Source organism: Schistocerca americana, chromosome 7, assembly GCF_021461395.2.
Source record: "Schistocerca americana isolate TAMUIC-IGC-003095 chromosome 7, iqSchAmer2.1, whole genome shotgun sequence".
NCBI lineage: Eukaryota > Metazoa > Arthropoda > Insecta > Orthoptera > Acrididae > Schistocerca > Schistocerca americana.
The window spans coordinates 220407788-220435557 of record NC_060125.1 but is presented as its reverse complement, the minus strand read 5'-3'; the positions used below and the strand labels follow the sequence as shown (position 1 = coordinate 220435557).

Genomic DNA, 27770 nt, shown 5'->3' with positions numbered 1-27770 from the left:
GAACATTAAGTTTCTCTTTTGTTCAGAAGAACACAAGGAAATTGGTAAATTTTGGAATTTCCATCTAATTACAAGGTACTCTCAAGACTCTTAATATTTTAGGTACACATAATAAGTTTAAAAGACAATTTCATGTAAATGTGGGTGTTTGGATTTCCCACTAATTCACAAGGTATACTATCAACATGCTCATTTAACCTATCACATTTTGTGTCATCAGATTCAGTACCTTTACCATTATTATTAACATTAGGTACATTTTCAGTTATTTTAATGCTCACTTCATAATTGTGGTCTCTCTCCCTTCCCAGAATTGTGATCTCTCACACTTCCACTCCCGTTTCCAAAGAGAGTATGTACATAATTGAATTTAGGTTAAGATTACTTCATATTTCTGTAATGTAGTTATAAAATATCTTTTGATATGTCTTCCACCATTCTGAGTAATGTTGTTAGCTAATTGCTGCCAATTTTTCCCAGAAGGAATTGTTAAGACATTTTACCTAAACTTGCCCAAATTTTGTAAAGAAACATTTCGCCATTTACCGTAGCAACATCCAGCTGTACACATTGAGACTTTTGTTTAGTGCTTAGATGATCTTCATCCCCAGTACTATCTGACACGTGAACTGAATTAGGAATTTCAGCACAACACTTTAGAAAACCTACAACTTCTTTAGGGCCCCCTGTAACATGAAAGAGCTTCACAATATCTGAAACTTCATTTTCTTCTTCTCCGGACACCACTTCTTCACTTAAACTAATATAATAATGTACTTCTTTATCATATTCAATGTTCACTTCTCCAACACCTTTATTCAACTTAACTGCACTTAGAAAAAAAATCAGTTATCTAATTGTCTGTTTTGTCTTCATCCTTATCTTATAGTATTTCTAATTTTCCACTTTTCTTACGTCTACATCTACATTTATACTCTGCAAACCACCATGAGGTGCATGGCAGAGGGTACGTCCCATTGTACTAGTTATTAGGGTTTCTTTCTGTTCCATTCATATGGATCATGGGAAGAATGATTGTTTGAATGTCTCTGTGTATGCAGTAATTAGAACAATCTTATCCTCACAATCCCTGTGTGAGCAATACATAGGGGTTGTAGTACATCCCTAGAGTAATCATTTAAAGACGGTTCTTGAAACTTGGTTAATATACTTTCTCCTACTAGTCCACTCCCAAATTCGTGACTGAACAGCACATGGAAATCCTCTACTTCTAAACAAAACTCACCACTTACTGTTTCTTCACTACTTTGGTTTTCTAAGTGTTCTTGCCAAAATACACTCCAAAATCCTTCGTCAATGGCAACTCTATTAATTTGAAACACCTCTACTTCTCTGACTATGTTACAGTTCTAATTTAAAAGTTTGCATTATCACTGGTCCTTGCATTAACATCATACGGTCTCACATTATGAACCGACAATGGAGAGGTTGTCAATTTGAGCCATTCTTTCCATCATTAGGTCTAAAGGTGGTTGTGACTGTATTCTGACCACAGTCTGCCTCTATTTTCAAATACCATTTTCATCTACATTATAATTCTGATTACATCATAGCTGTTCACTCACTAAGTAATGATTCCTATAAATGTTGTCATCACCTCTTCCTTGGTCATTGTTAATTTTAACTTTTGCTATTTCCACAATTTTCTTTCAGTAAGTCAAAATTTTGTCTGTCCTCTCAAAAGCCCTATCTAGCTTGTCTATGTGCTTAAGAAGTTGGTAAATAGTTATTAGGTCCCTAAACCAAACCCCTCTGTATTCTATCTGGTAACCTCCTGTTGAATGTTTCTATTGGAATTAACTCATCGAAAGGTTGCCCCCAGCTGTTTTGTGGGTACATGTGTGGCGTGCATGGGCCCCAAGTATCTACAACCTCTCATCTGTTCCAGGCTGCATTCCCTTCCTCATTTCCACTCATTATTTACAAACTTGTCTCATGGTCCCCCCACCCCCGTCACTCCCTTTTTTTCTGGACCCCCTTGGGTTTTGTCTTCCCTTTCTAAATTGTTTCCATAGTGTCAGCCATTTGGGGAAGAACTCCTGCTCTAGTGTCTCCAGTGCCAGTTCCTTTTCCCACATTCCCCTCTGCCTTACACACTGTAGCCACTATCCCCCCCCCCCCACCCCTCCCCCTTGCCATACACCTCCACTAGGTCACCAGCACAGTGGCCAGTCTCTGGGCTGGGGCTGTTATGTACCCACTTGGCACCCCCTTCTGGCATCTGAGCTGCCACAGCCTCATGTATGCCTATAAGTGGCTGCTTATCTTTTTGGGGTGTCGGAACTCCCACAATGACCACTGTGCCAGGTGGCCCTTCCTGTGGGTGGGTGGTGCCCACAAGGTGAGCCTCTGATCGGAGTGGGTGGTGCCAGGCCAGTGAAGTGTGCTAAGCTCCACCCTTCTGATCCCTCTTCTGTGGCTGTCTCTCCAGGTGGAATAAGTTATCTCTCTGCTCCTACTTTCGCTTCCTTGGCCTTCCCTTCCATGGCCACTCCCTGGGAGGATGGCCAGGTCTGCCAGCTTGGGGCAGAACCATTTACCTGTTGCCTGGTTTAATCGGTGAAGTTGACATCTCTTTGTAAGATGTGATCTGGTTCCCTATTAATTAAAACCTCGTCTGCCAGCCAGTCTGCTTCCATTTGTGCTTCTGAGCACTTACTAGACATCCCAGTGAACATACTCCTTGACAGTCCTTAAATATGACCTAGGGTGTTATTTTCCACAGGGACCTTCTCCTTTGATCTGATGAGGCACTTGGGCTAATCTCGCATGGTACGGTATTCTTTTCATCAATTCCAGATACGTCCTGAGGAAAAATCATGTTGATACCAGGGCTTTCATCGTAGCTTTTGAGAGGGGTACCCATTTGGAAAAATGTAAGTTATGGTTTACTTTTGCGATGTGAAGCTGTTAGGTTAGGTTATGTTAGGTTAGGTTAGGTTATGCCATCTCCCATGCACTGTATCCATTGTCCCCAATTTGGTCACATGCCTTTGTGATGTGAGGTGATTCCTGCTTACGACGACTGTGGCCATCCTCTCCATGTTGTGAGTCCTTGCACCCCACCACCCAAGTGTGTGAGCCAGATTGCCCAGTCTCTGAAAGGGAAAGGAAAATTCAGGAATTGAAAATTCTCGACATTCTATCCTACTGTAAGGTCTGACAGAAATTCGAACATCTCCATCCACTATCTCGAACATCTGTCGTTGCTTCCGTTGTGTCCTTTTCTCCTCCATCCTGTTCTCTCCCTTCACAGACTAGCTGCTTCTCCTCAGTCGGACAAGAAAACCTCTGGGAGTGCCCCCCCCCCCCCCCCTTTCTGGTATATCCAGGACAAGAAGCCTGTTACTTAGATTTGGATGTGGGACCCACACTCTATGTGCTTCAAGGCTGATCGCACTGTAAAACTGTACAAGAAAGAAGAAGATGCGCAAGTCTCAGGATGAGTCTCCACCCCGCCCCCTCCCCGACATCCCAGGGGTGGTGTCACGCCCTCATCCTTAAACAAGGAGAGATGTTACGTTCATGGATGTTGCTCTATCTTTACAGTGACAGACAAAGACTTGGAACAATGATCAATTCTGTTCTATTCGGTGTCCTTCCGGGCTCTTGTACTACTCTCCTCCAATGAAACTGTAATGTTTATCATCACCACCTCCTAATGATACATTCTCTTCTTTCTCTCTACTCTGTTGTGTGTATTGTATTGCAGGGATCTCATTTCGTGGATACTCATTCTCCAACTCTTCAAGGTTTCCAAGCTTCTGCTGGAACCAGGATGGCCCTTTGCAATCCTCCAGTGGTGTCTGTGTGTTGGTCTGCACAAACATTTTTAGCTCCTTTTCAAATCCTACTGGGAGCAGTAGCTATTCAGATCCATTTAGGCTCTGTGATAATGATATGCAATTTTTATCTGCTCCCAGGACAGGACTCCTACTCTTCCTACTGTTCCTGCTCTTCTTAGGTAGGTCCCTCCTCCCTCTGGGTTCCATCTCCTTCAGGATTTTAATGCCCATAACCATCTGTGGGGTGGTACTGTGACCACTGACCAGGAGAGGATTGTTGAAGACCTGCTGGTAGAGCCTGATCTCTGCAGTCTCAACACTGGAGCTGCCTTGCACTTTCTCGGCCGTTGATCTTTCCAAATAAGCCCTGGATTCCTCCCCTCTGTTCTACAGAGGGTTCATGACAATTTGTGCTGTAGCAATTGTTTCCCGATCGTCTTCTTTTTTTCTTCAGCATTATTTTCCAGGACGTCCTTACAGGGGGGGCCTTTACGGATGCCGATAGGCCATGCAGATTTTGACCAAAGCTATCCTTTTGGCATCTGTTTCAGTGATTTCCTCTTCCTCAGATTCTCCCTGACAGAAGACTATCCCTTGGACCACATCCCACCACCATCTCAACTCCCCCCCCACCCCACCCCACATTATTGCTGCGGATATTAAAGATGACTGTCATGCCCCCCAATGCTACAAACGGCATCCACTTCTCAACCACATGCTGGCCTTGAAACAGCTTTGTACTGAGGCCCGTTCTAATTAAATGACAGAAATAGATTAGTGGAGAACGATATGTCGGTACCATAAGGCTGCATACTCCCTCTTCATAGGTAGGGGCAAAGAGCATGTTGAGTTTTGGCCGTTGTCATCCTACAGGTGTCATGGGAATTTCCCTGAATGGTGTTTCCCTCACCAGCCCAGTCTCCATCACAGAGCATTTTGCTTGGCTTTTCGTCGAGGCCTTAGCCTCGGTCTACAGTCCGCCCATGTTCTGTCTTCTCAAACACTGCCTGCAACGACTCCCATTACCTTTCATTCCCTGACATATGGAGGCTTATAATGCCCTTTTAGCCAGTGGGAGTTCTCCAGCACCCTTGCTTTCTGCTCTGACATGGCTCCTGGACCAGACTGGGTGCACAACCAAATTCTCCAACACTTATCAGTGGCTATCCAGCATCATGTACTTGCCCTTTTCAACCGTACATTTCGAAAGCTTCTATTCTCTTCTTGACCAAACTATTTATCGTCCATGTTTCACTTCCATACATGGCTACACTCCATACGAATACTTTCAGAAATGACTTCCTGACACTTAAATCAATACTGGATGTTAACAAATTTCTCTTCTTCAGAAACGCTTTCCTTGCCATTGCCAGCCTACATTTTATATCCTCTCTACTTCGACCATCATCAGTTATTTTGCTCCCCAAATAGCAAAACTCCTTTACTACTTTAAGTGCCTCACTTCCTAATCTAATTCCCTCAGCATCACCCGACTTAATTAGACTACATTCCATTATCCTTGTTTTGCTGTTGTTGATGTTCATCTTATATCCTCCTTTCAAGACACTGTCCATTCCATTCAACTGCTCTTGCAAGTCCTTTGCTGTCTCTGACAGAATTACAATGTCATCGGCGAACCTCAAAGTTTTTATTTCTTCTCCATGAATTCTAATATCTACTCCGAATTTTTCTTTTGTTTCCTTTACTGCTTGCTCAATATACAGATTGAACAACATCGGGGAGAGGCTACAACCCTGTCTTACTCCCTTCCCAACCACTGCTTCCCTTTCATGTCCCTCGACTCTTATAACTGCCATCTGGTTTCTGTACAAATTATAAATAGCCTTTCGCTCCCTGTATTTTACCCCTGCCACCTTTAGAATTTGAAAGGGAGTATTCCAGTCAACATTGTCAAAAGCTTTCTCTAAGTCTACAAATGCTAGAAACGTAGGTTTGCCTTTCCTTAATCTTTCTTCTAAGATAAGTCGTAAGGTCAGTATTGTCTCACGTGTTCCAGTGTTTCTACGGAATCCAAACTGATCTTCCCCGAGGTTGGCTTCTACTAGTTTTTCCATTCGTCTGTAAAGAATTCGTGTTAGTATTTTGCCGCTGTGACTTATTAAGCTGATAGTTCGGTAATTTTCACATCTGTCAACACCTGCTTTCTTTGGGATTGGAATTATTATATTCTTCTTGAAGTCTGAGGGTATTTCGCCTGTTTCATACATCTTGCTCACCAGATGGTAGAGTTTTGTCAGGACTGGCTCTCCCATGGCCGTCAGTAGTTCCAATGGAATATTGTCTACTCCGGGGGCCTTGTTTCGACTCAGGTCTTTCAGTGCTCTGTCAAACTCTTCACGCAGTATCATATCTCCCATTTCATCTTCATCTACATCCTCTTCCATTTCCATAATATTGTCCTCAAGTACATCGCCCTTGTATAGACACTCTATATACTCCTTCCACCTTTCTGCTTTCCCTTCTTTGCTTAGAACTGGGTTTCCATCTGAGCTCTTGATATTCATACAAGTCGTTCTCTTATCTCCAAAGGTCTCTTTAATTTTCCTGTAGGCGGTATCAATCTTACCCCTAGTGAGATAGGCCTCTACATCCTTACATTTGTCACCTAGCCATCCCTGCTTAGCCATTTTGCACTTCCTGTCGATCTCATTTTTGAGACGTTTGTATTCCTTTTTGCCTGTTTCACTTACTGCATTTTTATATTTTCTCCTTTCATCAATTAAATTCAATATTTCTTCTGTTACCCAAGGATTTCTACTAGCCCTCGTCTTTTTACCTACTTGATCCTCTGCTGCCTTCACTACTTCATCCCTCAAAGCTACCCATTCTTCTTCTACTGTATTTATTTCCCCCATTCCTGTCAATTGCTCCCTTATGCTCTCCCTGAATCTCTGTACAACCTCTGGTTCTTTTAGTTTATCCAGGTCCCATCTCCTTAAATTCCCACCTTTTTGCAGTTTCTTCAGTTTTAATCTACAGGTCATAACCAATAGATTGTGGTCAGAGTCCACATCTGCCCCTGGAAATGTCTTACAATTTAAAACCTGGTTCCTAAATCTCTGTCTTACCATTGTATAATCTATCTGATACCTTTTAGTATCTCCAGGGTTCTTCCATGTATACAACCTTCTTTCATGATTCTTAAACCAAGTGTTAGTTATGATTATGTTGTGCTCTGTGCAAAATTCGACCAGGCGGCTTCCTCTTTCATTTCTGTCCCCCAATCCATATTCACCTACTATGTTTCCTTCTCTCCCTTTTCCTACACTCGAATTTCAGTCACCCATGACTATTAAATTTTCGTCTCCCTTCACAATCTGAATAATTTCTTTTATTTCATCATACATTTCTTCAATTTCTTCGTCATCTGCAGAGCTAGTTGGCATATAAACTTGTACTACTGTAGTAGGCGTGGGCTTCGTATCTATCTTGGCCACAATAATGCGTTCACTATGCTGTTTGTAGTAGCTTACCCGCATTCCTATTTTCCTATTCATTATTAAACCTACTCCTGCAGTACCCCTATTTGATTTTGTGTTTATAACCCTGTAGTCACCTGACCAGAAGTCTTGTTCCTCCTGCCACCGAACTTCACTAATTCCCACTATATCTAAATTTAACCTATCCATTTCCCTTTTTAAATTTTCTACCCTACCTGCCCGATTAAGGGATCTGACATTCCACGCTCCGATCCGTAGAACGCCAGTTTTCTTTCTCCTGATAACGACGTCCTCTTGAGTAGTCCCCGCCCGGAGATCCGAATGGGGGACTATTTTACCTCCGGAATATTTTACCCAAGAGGACGCCATCATCATGTAATCGTACAGTAAAGCTGCATGCCCTCGGGAAAAATTACGGCTGTAGTTTCCCCTTGCTTTCAGCCGTTCGCAGTACCAGCACAGCAAGGCCGTTTTGGTTGTTGTTACAAGGCCAGATCAGTCAATCATCCAGACTGTTGCCCTTGCAACTACTGAAAAGGCTGCTGCCCCTCTTCAGGAACCACACGTATGGTGAGTCAAAGGCTATATTGGATCCTTGAATTCTGGGACCTTTTGGCTCTGACCCAGGGCATGTTTCGCTGAGGCCGTTGTACTGCATATAGTTTAGCCCACCTGGAGTCTGCTATCTGAACTGCTTTTACCCAGTGTCAACACCTTTTTGCAGTCTTTGATCCTCATAAAGCTTGTGATACCGCATGGCACTACCACATCTTTGCCACCTACTACTGGAGGGCCCCCTTCTGGTATTTATCCAGAACCTTCTTTCCTGTCCCACTTTCCAGGCACAGGTTGGCACCTCCTTTAGCACATCCCATCTGCAAGAGAATGGGGTTCTGTTTCGTTTCCCTCTTTTTTTGTTTTTTAGTGGTTGTTAACGGTCTGGTGTTCCCCTATATGTCTGCTTGTGTCTGTATATGTGTGGATGGATATATGTGTGTGTGCGAGTGTATACCCATCCTTTTTTCCCCCTAAGGTAAGTCTTTCCGCTCCCGGGATTGGAATGACTCCTTACCCTCACCCTTAAAACCCACATCATTTCGTCTTTCCCTCTCCTTCCCTCATTCCTGATGAGGCAACAGTTTGTTGCGAAAGCTTGAATTTTGTGTGTTTGTTTGTGTGTCTATCGACGTGCCAGCGCTTCGTTTGGTAAGTCGCATCATCTTTGTTTTTTTATATATATATATATATATATATATATATATATATATATATATATATATATATATATATAAAAAAACCAATACCAAAAACAATTGAGAGATTCTGGCAAAGTACTTTAAAAAACTGCTCAACACGGACCTCCCTATGGAAGAAACAATGACAGAAATGAGCACATACATTCCAGATAGTGAACCTCCAACTCTAGAAGAAGTTAAAGAAATAATCAAGTCACTCAAGAATCGTAGAGCACCAGGAGAAGATGGCATCATCACAGAAATCTGGAAGTTACAAGACTCAGAACTCACCAAAGACATCCACAGGATCTTGGAAGACATCTGGAAGACCATGAAAATTCCTGACGACTGGAAAACTGTCCTGATACACCCACTACACAAAAAAGGTGACAAGACTGACCCGAACAACTACAGAGGAATATCCCTACTACCGGTCACATACAAGATCCTCTCTAAAGCTTTACTGAACAGACTAGAATGCCAGACCGACCACTTGATTGGGGAATACCAAGCAGGCTTCCGTAAAGGGCGGTCTTGTGCGGAACAAATTTGGAACCTGAAAATGATTTTACAACACAAACAGAACCTGATCATTACCTTTGTTGACTTCAAAAAGGCGTACGACTCTATCGACCGGAAAACTTTCTTCAAAATTCTAGCAGAATACAAAGTAGACAACAAAACACGGGCTATCATAGAGCAAACTTTAACCAACAGGACCTCTAGAGTAAAGTTCTGTGGGGAACTATCAGAGCCCTTTGAAATTCGCACAGGTGTCCGACAAGGCGATGGCCTCTCACCTCTCCTTTTCAATCTGGTGTTAGATAACGTCATAAAAGAATGGGAAACATCACAACAGGGGATAACCTTAGGAAACCTACAGATTAAATGCCTGGCTTTTGCAGACGATTTGGCGATTGTCACGAAAGGTATAAAGGAAACAAAAGATGCTATTGAAAAACTGCACGAAATCGCTTCCAAAACTGGACTACAGATCTCTTACGAAAACACACAGTTTATGAGCACAAAGAAACTCTCATCTCTGAACACAAAGTATGGCACGATTTACAAAACGGCAAACTTCAAATACCTCGGTGAAACACTACAAATGAGTGGACATAACAGAGACTCAAACGAAGAAAGAAAGACTAAACTGGACAAGGCATACAAAGTAGTGTGGAATCATTACAACAAGAAGTCTATCTCACAAAAAGCCAAATTACGCCATTACAACACGGTGGTGCTCCCCGAGGCACTATATGCAGCAGAGACCACACTAATTATAGGGCATACACGTATCAGACAATTAGAAAAAGTAGAACGGAAAATACTTAGGAAAATATTTGGCGCAACTAACAACAATGGAATATGGATCAAGAAACCTACAGAGGAACTGTACAAACATATGGAGACAATCACAGAAAAGATTAGAAAACGCAGACTACAATTCTATGGACACCTATACAGAATGCCATCACACAGGCTGACAAAACAGATCTTTGACTGGGTAACCACTAGAAACAACAAATGGGTGGCAGAGGTAGAAAATGACCTGAACCAACTCAACATAACAGCAGACACAATAAACGACAGAATAAAATTCAGAAACATCATTAAGAAAAGTAAACTACATGAGATACAATGTGACAAACGAACAGGCATAAAATGGACCGAAGAACGCAAGCAGGATCACAGCCAGAAGATGAAAGAAATATGGGCAACCAAAAAGGCAATCAAGATGAAGCTGAAGACACAAAGCCGACAAGAAGACTATATATATATAGTCAGCAAAGTGCATTGATGAATTCAGACTGCGGGAAGAAATACGCAGAGCACAGTCTTGGGTTCTTTCTTATGGTTTCCAGTTTTCTGCTGCCGAGACCTGTTTATGCATTACTGTCGTCGACATACAGTGCACCCCATCTGGTCCTGTACCTTGATGGACAGTTCCACAGTGTGGTGGGCTCTTATTGGTTTTTGCAACTGGTCTTTGATGCCTGGTTGACATGACTTCCCCATCTTAATCAACTAAAGCAGATCTGTTGGTTGCACCTCAACAGTCTTAGGTGCCTCAGCTGTGCCAACTGGGCCGCAGACTGCTCTACTTTGCTATGGCCTACAAAGCATTGGTCCAATCCCATCCCAATTATGGGAGTCTTGCATATGGCTCAACGTCACCTTCAACATTACAGATGCTAGTCCTGATACACCGTTGTGAGGAACGACTGTCGACTGGTGCCGTTTGGACTAGCCCCGTGATCAGCCTCGTGGCAGAGGCAATGGTTCTTCTGCTGTGGGTTCTGTGCAAACAACAATTGATTGCTTATGCATTACACATCTACTGCTCCCCAGAGCACACGAACTACCAAGCCCTCTTTCCAGATACAGAGATTCACCTCTTGCAACAGCTGCCCAGGGCCGGGTTTATGATCTACAGCCACATCTGGTCCCCTTTTTCAGGACCATAGCTCTCGCCTCTCCCACCTGTTCTCTGGCTTGCTCATGTACACCTCCACAGCTCTATCTTGACCTATCACTAGAACCGAAAGACACAGTTCCGCGAGAAGCCTCTGTCTCCAGCTCTGTACCATTCTTGGCACATTACAGTGTTCAGAAGTAGTCTATACTGGTGGTGCTGTGGTTCCTGGTCACTGTTGCATTGCTTACGTTGGGATATAATGACCTGTGCTTCTTGCTGGATAGCTGCAGTGTTTTCACTATGGAGTTGATAGCCGTCTCTCATGCTCTTCAGTATATCCGTTTGTGCACCAGTGAGTCCTTCGTCATCTGTAGCGACTCCTTGAGCAGTTTGCAAGCGATTGATTAGTGTTACCCTTACCACCCTGTGGTCTTGACTATCCAGGATTCCCTCTTTACCCTGAAACAATCTGGACACTCGGTCTTTGTCTGGACCTTGGGTCACTTTGGGATTCCAGGGAATGAACTTGCTGACAGGCTGGGCAAATTGGCTGCTGGCAAGCTGCCTCTTGAGATCGATATTCTGACACCAGACATTTTGTCGGTATTATGACGTCAAGTTCTAAGGATTTGGAGAAAGGAATGGCATACTCTGACTTCACCGAACGAACTACGTGCAATAAAGGAGACTGCAAATTTTTTAGGTCTTCCATGCGGGCCTCTTGCAAGGTCTCAATTATCCTTGGCCAGTTCTGCATCGGCCATATGTGGCTGACTCGTACTAATCTCCTTTGTCATGAGAATCTGCCTCACTGTTATTCTGGTGCCCGTTTTACGATGGTCCACATTTTGCTGGACTGACCTAACTTAAGTCACTCTGAGGTGTACTCTTGAATCTTCCTGACTTGCTACTCCTGATGTTAGCAGACAACGTCTCAGCGGCTGATCTGGTTTTACAGTTTATTTGTGATGGGGTTTTTATGACACTCTTTAAGGGAGGGCACCTCAGTCTTTTTGGCCCATTGAGGAGTTGACTGGATGTCCTGTTCCCTCCTCTGCCCCAACTTGGCAATGACTGTCGGGGCTAGGTGGCCTGCCCCAGTCCTCGCTCTACATGTTATTCTTTTCTTTCTCGTATGTTCTGTCTGACTTGTTGTTCTTTCTATGTTATGCTTCTCTTTCCCTGTCCATGTCACTAGCCTTTCCTGGGTATTAGTGGGTGAGGTGCCCCTGGTAAGTGGCAGGGGATATGTCCCCAATCACAGTTTTTGCTTTTGAGGGCCTCTGGCTTTTCACTGGATGGAACGCCTGCCTTTCTTCCTTTCCCCCTTTTCTTCTTTCTTCTTCCTTGTTCCTTGTCTTGGTTGACCCTTTGATAGACCTTGGGTTTGGCACACTAGGCCCTTCTTTGATGTGTAGTTTAGTTGACTTGCCTTTCCCAGGTAGGAGGGACTGATGACCTTGCAGTTCAGTCCCATGTATCATTAAACCAACCAACCATCAAAACTTGCTGGACTTACCTCTTTCACTGAGCCCTGCAGAATTCTTCTATGCCTCCCTTCTGCTCTCTACAACATAATCAATTTAGAAAATGCTCTGCCACATACCAAAACTTTTTCAGTAATCATTACTCATCTACATCTACATGGGTACTCTGCAAATCACACTCAAGTGCCTGGCACAGGGTTCATTGAACCCTGTCACAATAATTCTGTATTATTCCACTCTCGAACAGTGCCCGGAAAAAACCAACACCCTTATCTTTCTGTGCGAGCTCTTATTTCCCTTATTATATTATGATGATGGTTTCTCCCTATGTAGGTAGGCATCAACAAAATATTTTCGCATTCGGAGGAGAAATTTGCTGGTTGAAATTTTGTGAGAAGATTCTACCGTAATGACAAACACATTTATTTTAATGGTGTACATCCAAATCTTGTATCCGATAATATGAAACATTCTGCTCTTCTTTGAACTTTCTCGATGTACTCCATTAATCCTGTCTTGTAAGGATCCCAGACTGCACAGTAGTACTCGAAAAGAGGACAGGTAAGTGTATTGTAGGCAGTCTCTTTAGTAGATTTGTTACACTTTCTAAGTGTTCTGCCAATAAAATGCAGTCTTTGGTTTGTCTTCCTCACAACATTTTGTATTTATTCTTTCCAATCTAAATTGTTCGTAATTGTAATTACTAGGTATTTAGCTGAATTTATGGCCTTTAGATTTGACTGATTTATCATGTGACTGAAGTTTAACCAATTTCACACTTGCCATTATTTAGGGTCAATGGCCAATTTTCGCACAATTAAGATATCTTTTATAAATCATTTTGCAATTTGTTTTGATCTTCTGATGAGTGTACTAGACAATAAATAACAACATAATCTGCAAACAAGCTAAGACGGCTGCTCAGATTGTCTCGTAGATAATTTATATAGATAAGGAACAGCATAGGGCCTATAACAGAGTGCCAGAAATCACTTCTGTTTTAGTTGTTGACTTTCTGTCAGTTACTAGGAACCGTGACCTATCTCGTCAGGAAATGATGAATCCAGTCACATAAGTGAGACGATATTCCATAAGCACACAGTCTTACTACAAGCTGCTTGTGTTGTGCAGTGGCAAAGGCCTCATCAAATGTCAAATTTTTACATTGTATTAGTTGGACAAAGGTAATGCTTCTCTCTAAAGAAATATTTTCACATATTTAATTCTTAAGTCATTGCTCATTCCCAGAGTTAATCATCCTTACAATGCTGCTTGAAATCTACAGCATGGAAGACTCGTACTCAGGGAAACTTTCCACAAGTATGTTGGACCAGTTGCTATAACCAACACTGATGAATGTTTTTGAACAGGTTCCTACATAAGATTAGAATATCTCTTTATAAACTTTAAACAGGCCTATGACAGAGTTAAAAGATCAGCACTGTGGGAAACAATGCAGACATTCAAATTTCCTAAGAAGCTGATAAAATTAATGAAGATTACCCTGGAAAACAGCAAAAGCCAGGTTAAAGCTCAGGGATGTCTGTCGAGATTGTTCCCAATGGAAGAAGGACTAAGGCAGGGAGACCCATTATCCCCAGTGCTATACAACCTGGTATTAGAGAATGCAGCAAGATCAATAAACACAAACCCAGGAGGCAATATTTACAGTAGACTTCTGCAAATCTTGGCCTACACAGATGATGTAGTAATAAGTGCTAGGAGTACGAAGGTGCTCACATCAGCCTTCAAAGAGTTTGAAGCCGCTGCCAAGAACCTTGGTTTAGAAATTAGTGAGACAAATTCTAAGTATATGGTAACTGAGAGAGTGAGAAGAAACAAAGATGATCTACAGTTAGAAGGGTACAACTTTGAAAGAGTAGATAGTTTTATTTATCTTGGCTCAGTAATAACATCAGAAAACAAAGTGGAGACAAGTATAAGAAACCGAATTAAAGCTGCTGACAGATCATATAGAGCACTATATACCATGCTCAAAAGTAAGAACCTGTGCAGGAAATTAAAGCAGACACTCTACAAAACAGTGATCTAACCAGTTCTTATGTATGACAGCGAGGCATTGATACTGACGGAGGATTTGGAGAAGACACTAAATATATGGGAAAGGAAAGTGCTGAGGAAGATTTTTGGTCCTATAATAGAAGGTGAGAGATGGAGAATTAGGACTAATGAAGAAATAAGGGCTCTGTACAAAGAACCAGATTTGGTAACCCCAATCAAAATGGGAAGGCTAAGATCGTTAGGATATGGCCAATGTATGACAGAAGAAAAGCTCCTGAAGAAGATGATGATGGGACATCCTGGTGGTAGAAGGAGGAGAGGATGACTGACTGTGTGTGAGATGGCTAGAAGATGTGGAAGCAGACCTGGAGGCCAAGGTCCTCAGAAGACCATAGTGTCATGGAGTCAGTCAGTCAGTATTAATCTAACCAAGGATTTGCTTATTAGTAGTTTCAGATTCCTCTCTTAACCCTCTATTGGGTGTGCCAATTTTCATAACAACAGCAGGTGCATGACGTACTTCGTATTTGTGAAATAAAGAGCGTTTTTATGTTATTGGTGTAAACATGTATGGGCAAAATCACAGTTGACAAAATAAACTTATATTATTTGAGATAAATCGGTGTTTAATTAAAATAATAATAAAATAATGAAAGTTTATGTCACTCTGTTGCTGCGTAAAAGTGTTATGTCATAGTAATGAGCCACATGAAGCATTAAATGGTGCAGTTGCATCATGGCGTAGCCAAATGCTTCTTCAGCTGCTAGTCATCTCATAGACAACTACTTCGTTGTGAGATTGTGCTGTCAGCTCGGAATCTCACTGTGTTTGACGAAGAAAGAATGAAGGAATAGGTACGGGCTCACAATTGTAAAACAACAATGGAGCGGTACAAGACAATGTTGTGGCGATTGCTGCACTTTATATATATATATATATATATATATATATATATATATATATATATATATATATATAAAAAAAGCGCCTGCTCGTGTTAACCTTAGTTTCTACAATGAGAATTTCCTTTTTAAGATCCTTTTCTACTTCAGAAACTTTCAGTTCTCTTTATCCAGTCTGGACTGTGTTTCGGTTACCCTTTCCTCTACATATTTCACTCTTTCATCCAGCCTTTCTACCTGGTTAGTAATAGCTTCCATTTGTTCACCTAATTCCTTTTTTGCTTTCACAGTTTGAGTGCTCAGTCTGGTTTTTGTTGTCTGAATTGATTTGTTGTCAGAATTGATTGATCTAACTTCTTAAGGTCTTTGACAATATTATCAAAAGGATAGCTACTACTCACCACATAGGGAAGATGTTGAAGTGTAGACGGGCACAACTATAAGACTGCTAAACAAGTAAGCTTTAGGCCAAATGGCCTTCTTCCGAGTTAGAACACACACACACACACACACACACACACACACACACACACACTCTCTCTCTCTCTCGCGCGTACGCAAACGAAAATCACACACTTGACCACTGTCCCTGGCTGCCAAGTTGAGACTGCCGGCCTGGGTAGCTGGAGACAGTGTGCTTGCGCGTGCCGCATGTGCAGTGCATTTGGCTAATTCAGAAGGAGGCCTTTTTTTCCCCATGTCTGTGACTCAAAATCTCCACTATACGTTGAGTAGCACTTTACCCTTTTCAGAATATTGTTATTATTCCATCCTGAATTTTCCATTATTTTCTTGAAATCTTTGTTTGCTTTAGACTTTTTTCCCCCCCCTGAAAATTTGCCTTCCAATTAACTAAGTTCTTTGTAAATTCGACCATTTGACTCGGAAATAGTGTTAATCTCTTTACACATTCCTAGCACCTTGAGATTTTGTGATTGACAACAGATCTGATTGTGCAGTGTATTGACAGATACCATGTGTAGTGTTAAAACTGTCAATCATTCTTTGTGTCACCTTTAGTACTTGTAGTCCAGAGAATAACAAACTTCGACTCACTACGCTTTCTGCACAGCAGATTGTCGAGCATCCCTTTAATAATTGTTCCCCATAAAGCCTTCTACTGAGAGCATTAGCTTATGCGCAGTAACAAATGCACGGTGTGAATATTTGTATGGACATTGGTATATATTCTGGTTGACTCTGTAAATCATCCTACAACGTAATTATGGACACTTTAACCCCTCCCTCAATCTTGTTCTTAGCAGAGTTATCTTCTGCAGATGACTCCACATTATCACAGTATGCTGTTAGCAAGAACAGACCACTCTTTCTGCAAATCAGATGCAGATATTACAAACTTATTAGTTTTTTTTTTCCTTGCTCAGAAGCTCATCTACTCCATTCAGGTCACAGTACTTCGGACCATAATATTTACTGCATTTTACCAATCTCCTATGCAGAAAGGGTGTTTTTATATCATCTCATTTACTAATTTTCATTAATGTATCGTTGCTGCAATGGTGGCTGTACTTTTTCCAGATTCAGCAATTGCTAACATTTTCCACTTATCACTGATGATTTCAACCAAAAGCAGATGAAGAAAGTGTTAAGAATTTTTCTCCTGATTGCTTGTTTTTTGTGTGTCCTGTTTCCCCTTCCGTGCTGTTTTCCCTTACCTGCCTTCCTTGATAAACGCATTTAGCATACACTATATTTGTTATGCTTCTGGCATTGTGACACTTAATCATTTTAGTCCACTCTTCTCCTGTTTAATGGAAATAAGTTCTTAGTAACAAGAAGTGTAAAACATGCAGTAAACCTCAATATTTATGGAAAGAGAGAAAATGTTTTATTTTATCAAAGTAGTTTTCAGTGTTAAAGTAGATTTCTGATTATTGTATTTTATAGGGACGAAGATCAGCTGCAGACTCCAAAAAGAGTGAGGTAGATGATGATGATAATTCAAGCACGCATGATGACGATATAAATGTGTACGAAGAATTATTTACAACTGTAATGACTGCAACAGATGCAGATAATAGACCACTTCATACGGTTTTCCAGTTGCTGCCATCAAAAAAGGTACACTCTCGTGATTTACCTTATACTAGTTCTATAAGTGACATTGGTACTGTCATATGTGCATAATTTAGAGTAAAAGTAATTCCTCTCTAGAATAGTAGAAGCATTGAAACGTCGAGAGGCACACAGCTACGACTGAAACTTCAATAGCATATGGATGATTCCTTAGAGTGCACATGCACACTCACATGCACACACAATCTATATGGCTACATTGTGTTTACTGAATGTATAATGCTTGAACAGTAATTTGGCAATGTAGATTGGGGTGAGGGGTTGTGTGAAAAACGATAGGTTCATGCAATGCATAATGAAGATAATGTGGAGAGTGATCCACCATTAGACACCGTGGGACCCATCTTGCACACACTTTCAAATATCCAAGAGTGTGGATAATTGCATCCACACTTTCTTTGCTGATTGACAGAAGCAGCGCTAACTGCCGACTCGTAATGATTCTGTCCTTGCGAATGACATCAGCTCGCTGCAGCATGTCGGGTGTGACAGCTGTGGATGGTCTCCCCGCCGCTGCAAATCGTGGATCTCTGCCGAACCACCTTCTGATGACCTGACTCTTCATGCCTAGTGACTAACTGTACTTTTTGTCGACAGCAGATGCTTCATGGACTTTGCACAAGCATTAGTGAATATTCCCCACAGTTTCTTTCTTTGCCGTGAGAAATTCAAGGACAGCACATTGCTTGTTACATACATCACCTACAGGTGCCATTTTGAAGCCGTCCTGCAGCTACGCTGTCTGTTGGAAGTGATGGAAATGTGGCGCGCTGACACAGGAGACTTCAAATAATACACACGTCATGTTTCGCATTCATAGCATTGTTTTTGGCTGAGAAAAAAATGCAGTGCCTTGCTTTCTGGCCAACCCTCATACAATCACAACTACTGTGTGATGAAACAAGCGAGATAAAGCCAAAATATCTCAAACATGTGCCTCTAAGTTATATACAGATAGTAAAAGAGGAGAAGGAAATTCAATGTTTTCATCTAAACTGGGACAGAATGTTTGTCAATTCCAAACCCTGTACCAAATCAGCGCCACCTTGCTTGCCCCCAACCCCCAAATGCTCACCTTGCACATTCTTCGCAAAATCTCTAAACAAAACAATCCTGGACACCTCATTGTGCCTGGTTACTGTGCTCCTATTGAGAGTCTGTGGTCTTACTGACCAAAACCTCCAACCAATTGCCTGTAGCATAGCCTTTCATATTAAAGATACAAACCACTCATCACGGACTCTTGGACATCCCTATTGCCACCTAGATCCCTACTGCCACCTGCCTGTCACCTCCCTATGCACCAACATTACCCACGCCCACTTAGCCTTGTGGCTTCTGAACACTACCTCTTCCAACATACTTCAGACTCTGAACCCATCACCCTCATACATCTAACTAGTTACATCCTCACACATAACTTCATGCATTGGCCCATGTTCACATTGGACTTAATTTGCTTCCTAAGGAAACTACTCTGTATTTGATCTATTGCTGTTTCTCAAACCATTTAAGGCCTCAAAATTGACCGTTGGGTTGGGAGTGCCTTGTCATTGGCACTGACGATTTTTGTTATTGGCTTCCAAAACACTGCTCTATATTTATTTACAGCAGAGCCCTTTGCTCACTATTAGGCCACGCAGTACATCTGGTGACACAGGGTTATTAATTGTCATATGCTCCTATTCTCTGTGTCCTTCAGAGCCTATGTGTGCTGTACACAGTCCATCCCTTAGTGCAACAGGTTCAAGGAAGCTTCCATTTGCTCGCTCTTGAGGGAGCGGCTATGACGTTTATCTGGGGTCCTGGTCACGTTGGTTTGATGGGAAGCAAGGCTGCTGACACTGCTGCCGAGACTGCTGTAATCCTACTGCGGCCTGCTAGCTCTTCAATTCCTTCCGATGATCTCCATGTCGCCATCTGTTGATAGATGGTGTCATTTGGGCATCACCACTGGTCTTCTCTCCATGGGAACAAGCTCCGAGGGATTAAACCGTCTCACAGTAATGTGGCCAACCCCTGTCACCACGAGGAGAACATTTTGGCTAGGTGGCGCATTGGGTTCTGTCATTTTAGCCATTGTCATGTGTTAGGTAGTGGTCCCCCACCACTAATGTGCTAAGTGTTGTCAACCTTTGACAGTTCATCATTTCCTGCCCAAATGCCCTCTTTTTGAACCACTTAATCTTCTAGTGTCTTGCTATCTGAGTTATTGGCCGTTTTAGTGAATGGCACATGGACTGTTGACCGTGTTTTAATTTTTATCAGCCATTGCAGTATGGCGAAGGACATTTAATCTTTATTTCGGTGCTTCTGTCGTCTCTAATGCATATTTTGTGGACCATTCTCTAAGAGGAAGTCTTTGGTTTTAGCTCTCTTTCCTTCCCTTGATTGGGCTTAATGTGTAGTCACTTTTAACTTCTTCTTCTTATTAGTGTTCTAACTTTCTGAAATGGGCACTTATGACCTGAGTTATATTTGTGCCCTAAAACAAAACAAAAACTACTAGTCCTTTGAGGGGAAAGTATATAAACAAATCTGAGGCATGACCATGGGCACCCGGTTGGCACATTCATATTCCTATCTGTTTATGGCCCACCTAGAGGAAATCTTCCTAGCCTCCGAAACCCCTTGGCTGCTTCAGATTCATTAATATCTTCATGATCTAGACACTGGGCCATGACCTGCTACCCAGATTCCTTCGCAGCCTGAATACCTTCTCTCCTATTTGCTTGTCCTGGTCTTCCTTCGACCAAGAGGCCACCTTCATGGAGTGGACCTCCACCTCTCTTATGGCTCCATTCATACTTAAGTTCATATAAAGTAACTGTATTTTAACATTCGTTATTTTTCCACACACAACAATTGCTCCCATATAGTCTGTATATGATGCATCTATAGTGACAATAAGTATCTTGCGTGGTATGCTACCTGTAAGAACCAGCTGCAAAGTTTCGCTGGCTCTACTATTTCCTTTGTTTTACTATTACTCGTGTAACAACTAATATATGAGATAAAATATGTTGCTATGAAAAGAGTCCCGAAATACCTTTTAGTGATGCTGTGCCGTGACTTTCTTTGGATTATTAATTTTCAACAAAACAAAATAGATTATGCTCTTATTGTTCTGGATCTGGCTTTCTATTACAGGAAAATATTTTCATTACTGTAACTCGCCATGAAGTTAAACATATCTTCCTGATTTTACAGTTATTGAGAAGGTTATTGAAAATCATTTCGTTATCAGTACTGATGTTACAGTACGCAATGTTTGTTCAACATCAAAATTTTGCAGTGGATTTTTGTTAACAGTAAAACCCCAATAAGTACCACGAGAACATGAGACTATTATCAGAGAAAAAGATGTTTTTACTATAAGGTTTGCCAGACCAGAACTACGCACAGCAAGATTTCTTTTATGTTATAATTATCTTTTTGCGCTGTTAATAATATATTATTAGCAGCCCGCGTCAACCTGTGAAACACATCATAAAATCTGCTGCTCTGCTCTGCAATTCCGAAAGCTGAAAGAAATAATTTGCAGTTGTTTACCGCGACCGGCTGGGGAGTGGCACGGCACCCGTCTCTGCTTCTCTGCATGGCTCCCCGTCACAATGCATGAAACAAATATTCCACATCGGTGTACTGTCTTTAAGGGTACAGATTATTAGCTGTGGAAGAAAATGCAACTTGGTTAAAAGCGTTTATTGTTCAGTAAACCGTCTTTTCGCTGGTCTGCACACGATGTTTGGGCATGATAACGGGTTTCTTGTGGCTTCACAACTGAATCGCGTTGTGACACTGGTATTTAGGGTTCGTCACACACACGTTGTACTACACACTTTCATTTGTTCTCACGGTCGATATGCTGCCAGAGCGTCTCTCAACGCGCGAAAATGTTTCGGATCACACACACTAAATGTTTCCATCGAGCGATGTTTGTTTGAATCGACTCCAAACTGATCACTAACTACTGTTTTTATACACAGTAAATTTATTGTCCGTTGAGCACTGCACTATGACAGTTAGTCACTCAACACTTGTCTTATTCCGACGTATATATATTGGTGCAGATACAACAGTCATTTTCTGTTCCTGCTACACACAATATTCCGCCCTTTCCTAGATTGTTTATGCGCACAGTTTTATTTTTAATGCATATCAACTGTTCTTAGCATAATCGCTCTCATATATATTGAGTCCATTGTGTTTACCATGTCATTACACACTTTTAGTATTGTTACTATAGTTGAATTCTTTTATCTTGGCGGCTCGCACATGCCCGCTCAGACGCGGGAGATTGCTGCGTTGCCAGTTGCACACGACGCACGCGCCAAGAGAAGCAGCGCCATAGTATAGCATAGTTCGCAAGCTAAGGTTTATGGGGGAGCGCGCAGTTCATGAAGTAAAGCCTCCACGGCCGCATTAACCCTATCGCTGCTACAAAGACGTGCACCCTGCAATCCGCGCTGTGCGCGATTTTGTCACTGCACTGCTCGCCTGTGTAGACACATGGTGTCCCGGCTGCTTTGACACTCTTATCATTCGATTCCACAAAAACTATTTGGCCCAAAAATTTGTTTTTTACACATCTTCTTGACTGATACCTTCCCCCCATAAATGACTTAATTTTGTTTCGATGTTCAACGCAGTTATTATGCAGCATTAAATATACTAAACCTTTGCACGAAATTTTGAAGAGCTTGCAGAGGTAAAAGTCCATAGAGTATACTTTCCGTATGGTCGATTTTAGTTGCTACAATGTTGAGAATGAAATGTGGACAAGATACCTAAATTTCATATAAAATTTACTGTATAACAATATCTCATTTAATTTAATTACCACATAGGTGTCATATGTAATATTAAGAAATATTCCGTCTTTCGCGACTGTAACAAAAGTTTTATTTACACCGGGCACGTTTGGCTTTATTTTAAAGCACTTCAATCAATCAAAAGGAAGTAGACAAAATAAATTAAACAAAACTGTGGACTTAACAAAAACATTAGGACTTGAATATACCGTCTATCAGTGAAGTGGTCTGAGCTATGTCAAATATAATTTTTGTGTGTGGCACACACAAACAACATTTATTTGCTAAAACACTGATCATCCGACACAAACGTTGAATATTGTGTTACCGCAGCACAAAACTATGAAAGGTGACTTGGCAATGGAGGAGACAAAATATTGTCAACTGAAGATGCTTCAAAAGAGAGACACGCATCTGGTCTAAATAAGTCGCTTTATTACAGTTGCAGAAGAGGAATATATTTCAATACCATTGGTAAAACTGTTAATGTGGAACAAAAACAAGAAAGAGAACATGAGTACCATTGTGTATGTGCCATACCTTTCATTGACTGAAGTGCTATAAAATAAAGCCAAACGCGCCCGGTGTAAATAAAACTTTTATTGCAGTCGTGAAAGACGGAATATTTCTTAATATTACATACGACACCTATGTGGTACTTAAATGAGATATTGTTGTACAGTAAATTTTATATGAAAATTAGGTATCTTGTCCACATTTCATTCTCAACATTGTGGCAACTAAAATCGACCATACGGAAAGTATACTCTACGGACTTTTACCTCTGCAAACTCTTCAAAATTTCGTGCAATGGTTTACTACATTTAATGCTGCACAATAGCTGCGTTGAACATCGAAACAAAATTAAGTCATTTATGGGGGGAAGGTATCAGTCAAGAAGATGCGTAAAAATCAGATTTTTGTGAAATCGAATGATAAAGTGTGTCAAAGCAGTCGAAACACCGTGTGTCTGCACAGGTGAGCAGTGCAGTGATGACAAAATCGCGCACAGTGCGGAATGCGGGGAGCACGTGTCTGCAGCAGCGAAAGGGTTAATGAAGAGACAAAGACCTAGAAATTTAAAAAAATTGCATTCAAACGAATAAAATTCGTGAAGTAGGACACTTCGATATTATTTTTAAATAAAGAAAATATTAGGCACTGCACAAGGCTTGAACTCTTAACCTTTCACTTGCTAGCGCAATGCCTTAACCGTTACGCTAACGCAGCTCGTACGCTATATAACTCCATGAGGACTCTAATAGGTCATGCAAGATACTGGCAAACACTGTTGGTATGACTATGAATTACTCTCACTTCGTCGAAGTACAATAGGAAATAAACAATTACCGCTGTTCTTTATTGCAGAAAAGCGGTTCGTGAGATTGATACAAACACCTTTCCTTGCTATCGCCTGAATTAGGAGTCTTATTGCTTGTTTTGTTTAATTAATTAACAGAATATGAAGCAATTGGTATAAAGAATGCTTTTTCCAAAGTTTCTATAAAAGGAAGTCTGCTATCAAGACATTGCTTTTGTTCTATTCCTTTATTTATGACTGAACATTTCTAAAACTGAAAACACTCGTCCGTACTCTGCTCTGCAGTCGAGATCTGGCAACGTCGTTCTCTGTTCATTGGCTGACTGTGTTTTGTGACGTCAGATGCGCAGAACGAACCTAAACTCGGCCGCCAACAAAAATGACGTGCACTTTAGGCATGTATGGCTTTTTTTTTTCTTTTTTTTTTTTTTAATTATTTAAAGGTGTGCAATTTTTGGTACATAGTTTTCTTTTCCTTTTTCGGTGTAGCTTGCCAGGTTATCACCGATGTAGTAAGCAGATTTTACCATGTGCATGACAGCTGGACTTGGGCATATTGCTCAATAAATACTTCATTTAGTATCAGTATATATATATATATTTTAAAATGATCTGTCCTACAGGACTACAATGTAGTTTCCGCATAGATTGACTTGATTCGCGTACCGCGTAATTAATATTCAAGGACATGTACCAACTACACAGGCTTCAATTGAAGCATCGATACATACAAAGCGTAGGTTACACGGAACGGGTTTGTCTTTGATTGAATTCTGCTCCAGTGTCGTTCTCAGTTCACTATTGGCAGTAACGTTACATCACATAATTGTTTCGTACTACAAAGTCATTTTCTGTGCAGTAGAGACTCTTTTCTCAGGGTTCCTGCATTCTAACACAATTACAGCTGTTACATTACTATATGAAATCCATCATTAATTGTACTTACTTACTACAAATAAAAATGATTTAAGAAATTATTCATTACTTTGTCAACAAAAAGATTGTTCATTGCTTGATGGGCGTATAGTATTTTAATGACACTAATTGTCTGTAAACAAAGTCTTCAATTTGCATGCTATTGCCCAGTTTGTTGATTCTACTTTCATGCTATGCTTACTTATTTATGTCTCGCTTTGTCAAAATTTTAAATACACACAAATTCTTTCTTAAAGCTAACATACTTATACTCTAAAACGCAATTGAAATCTTCTTTAGGTCATTGAATAAATAATTTTACATCTTTACGTGGATACAGTCCTTTTTATTTTCCCCGTCTGGGGGTGTGCTAGCAAATAGCTACATTCGTGTGGCACCTTTATTACTTCAAAGGGCCCTGAATATATCAATTGCCACTTACTATTTTGCTTTAGGGTTGCTGAGGATTTGGGGTGGTTACAAATAAGCACCATGTCCCCTACATTGTATTTCTGTTTGTTAGTTACACCTTGGTCGTACTTCTTTTTTCTCTTTGCGGCACAACTGGTTAAGTTGTCCCATACCTTTTTTTATCTTTTCCTCTCTTGTTTCTGCCCTGGCTGGTAGTCTCGGGAGAGGTGTGAGCCATTCACTCTGTGTCTCATCAACCCCTTTCAATATCTCTACTGGTGGGTATCCTGTACTTGAGTGGGGTGTTAAATTGTGTATTTTTACAAATTTAGGTACCAGCTCAGGCCATTTTGTGTATCGGTTTCCAATGTAAATTCTAAGGAACTTATTCAATTCTCTGAATGTTCTTTCGACTAAACTTGCTTCTGGATGGAACCGGGATACCAGAATATATTCCTGTAGATAATTTTTCCAAGTGCGACCCGTGAAACAAGTGGCATTGTCAGTGTTATGGCTTCAGATGTTCCCACTTGAGGCAAGTATTCTTGATTGATCCGTCTGACTATGGTTTTGGCAGTAGCTGATTTCATACAGTAAATTGTCAAGTATTTGGAAAAAATATCGTACACTGCCAGTATATATTTCATACCTCCCCTGTCCATGGGATAGGGACCTGCTATGTCCAAAGATACTAATTGAAGCGGCCGGAGTGGAACTATGGGATGAAGTTCAAATTTTGTGGACCTATTATAGTGTTTTGCTTTCTGGCATATAGCGCAAGTCCTAACTGTTACCTGAATTTGGTGTTTCATTCGGGGAAAGTAGCAGTATCTCGCGATGAGTTCTGCACATTTCCCAATCCCTGCAAGGCACCATGCCAAGTGCGCATGCCATATTGCGACTTTGACGGACTGGTTCAGTATGCATACTGTCCAGCAGTCTTCCTTCGTGCTAAGTTTATGGTACAAAAGATTGTCCACAATTTTAAAACCTTGCTCTTCTCTATTGTTGGCACCATTTTCAATATTACTAATGATTTTTGCCCATATCGGATCTGATCTCTGTAGTTCGGACATATTTTTACACATATATAGAAAATCCTTCCTGTACGCATTGTCTCATACTAAAAGCACTTTATACTCTGCTGATTGTTCTATCATTTCTGCTAATTCCGGTAATCCTACTGGCAGTCGCGACAAAGTATCCTCTACTATGTTGTCTTGGCCTTTTATATACATAATCTTTATTCGGTATTCTTGTAAGGTAAGCATCCATCTCCTTAGTCGGGTCTGCCTGTTTAAATTTCTCTAATACTCTATGCAGCAATTCCTTATGTTCATCCCAAGTAGCAGTAGCGATTGCCAGGTCATCAACATGTACTGTGAATTTTTCTAACAAGTCTGGACTCAGTACCGTGTCTAGAGCAGTAGTAAATACTCCAGCACTTACATTCAACCCAAAGGGAAGTACCTTGAATTGGTAACTTTGCCCTCCGAATATGAAGGCATGGTATATTCCGATAGCAACTGCATTAACTGTTGCTTTTGTATGTTGCTTAAACTTTCAGATTCCTGTACTTTGGTTTGAAATGCATCAACATTTGTTTCAAAATTTCTATCTTCCATACTAGGATAATAGAGATCTGCCACATGTGAATAATCATCTAGGTGTAGTACCCAGGGGTTCCTACATTTGATATTAATTCGGTTGCAACATGGCACAAGTACCTCCTTCGATTTCATCATAGACAACTCAATCCTCCTACCTTTATTAACTATGCTTAGTTTTCCAGAGGAGAGGTCGATCACTGTGTCCCTCTCACGGAGAAAATCTACTCCCAGAATGCAGGCCACCTTTAACCCTTTACAATGAGGAACGAGCTCACTATGGCTTCGCCCTCCTTACAAATCTCCACCTGCACCTGGTACTTAACTAATTGGCTCTGTGCACTTAGAGCTCCAGACACCTTGCAATTAAGTCGGTATGCTACATCCCTTCCCCAGCGCTTTAAACAGTTCTGTACTCATTACACTCACTGAGGCACCTGTGTCGATGATTATATTCTCTGCAACATCATTGATTTTCGCTTCTATTATGGCTTGCACATTTTCGTTGCTATCTTCATTACATTCATGGGGTTTGGTCAGTAGATCTTTATCCATACTGATACTGTTGTTGTATCGCAGCATATGTATTCCAGGCATATTATTGTAATTCGTGTTGCTCTCACTCCACCCCTCGGCCAGTGACGGAGAGCATATCTTGGCCGATTCTAGTTTGTTGGATGGCTTGCTTGCGAGGTACTTGCATGGCTATTGTCCGCGACCTCTACTATGTGTACGTTTTGATTTGTAGGCCACAACGACTGCGCAATAGGCGCGTTTTGCAGTGGTGGTCTGTTGTTATCGTACCGGTCATTACTTTGCCGTTCTGGGCTTGGTCGCTGATTCTGATTCCAATTGTGATTACTGTCGCTGTAATTGCTATGCCACTGACCTTGCACATTTTTCCAGCGGTTGGTCCCGGGCGGTCCGGAATCGTACCAGTCATCAAATCAACACTTTTTGTTATGGAACGTTCTGACCTCTACCATTATTACCATTTTGCGAGTGCTCTTGCCGTTTGTTACCGCCCCCACCATTTCCATGGTTGTGGTTTTGTGCACTATTATTTCTGTCATGTTTACACCCTGCTCCATTGTTCCGTGAGTGATCACACGTTGCTTTTGCGTCTTCCTGGATTAAGTCTATTGAATCTAGAACAGACAGGAAATGTTCCATGTCGTTCTTTGGTACGTGTATTAGTTTCTCTTTGATATTAATGGGTAAATGTGATTTTAGGAGTCTTATTATGTCTCTTGGTGAGATAGGCTCATCCCA

General features: G+C 41.2%; 1 protein-coding gene across 13 annotated transcripts in view; it reads left to right on the top strand.

Annotated features, from left to right (window-relative positions):
* The window catches only part of LOC124622653 (protein polybromo-1), a 336599-nt gene that overhangs the window by 41336 nt on the left and 267493 nt on the right, over positions 1 to 27770 (top strand). For 12 of the 13 annotated variants that reach the window (XR_006980668.1, XM_047148440.1, XM_047148439.1 and 9 more), the window contains exon 6: positions 17242 to 17415. Coding sequence is in view for 12 of the 13 variants with exons in the window: in XM_047148440.1 (XP_047004396.1) it covers positions 17242 to 17415 (174 nt within the window). In the remaining variant the exon portion in view is untranslated. Of the gene's footprint in view, positions 1 to 17241; positions 17416 to 27770 lie in introns of those variants that run through there. The other variant, XM_047148444.1, reaches the window with a different exon arrangement.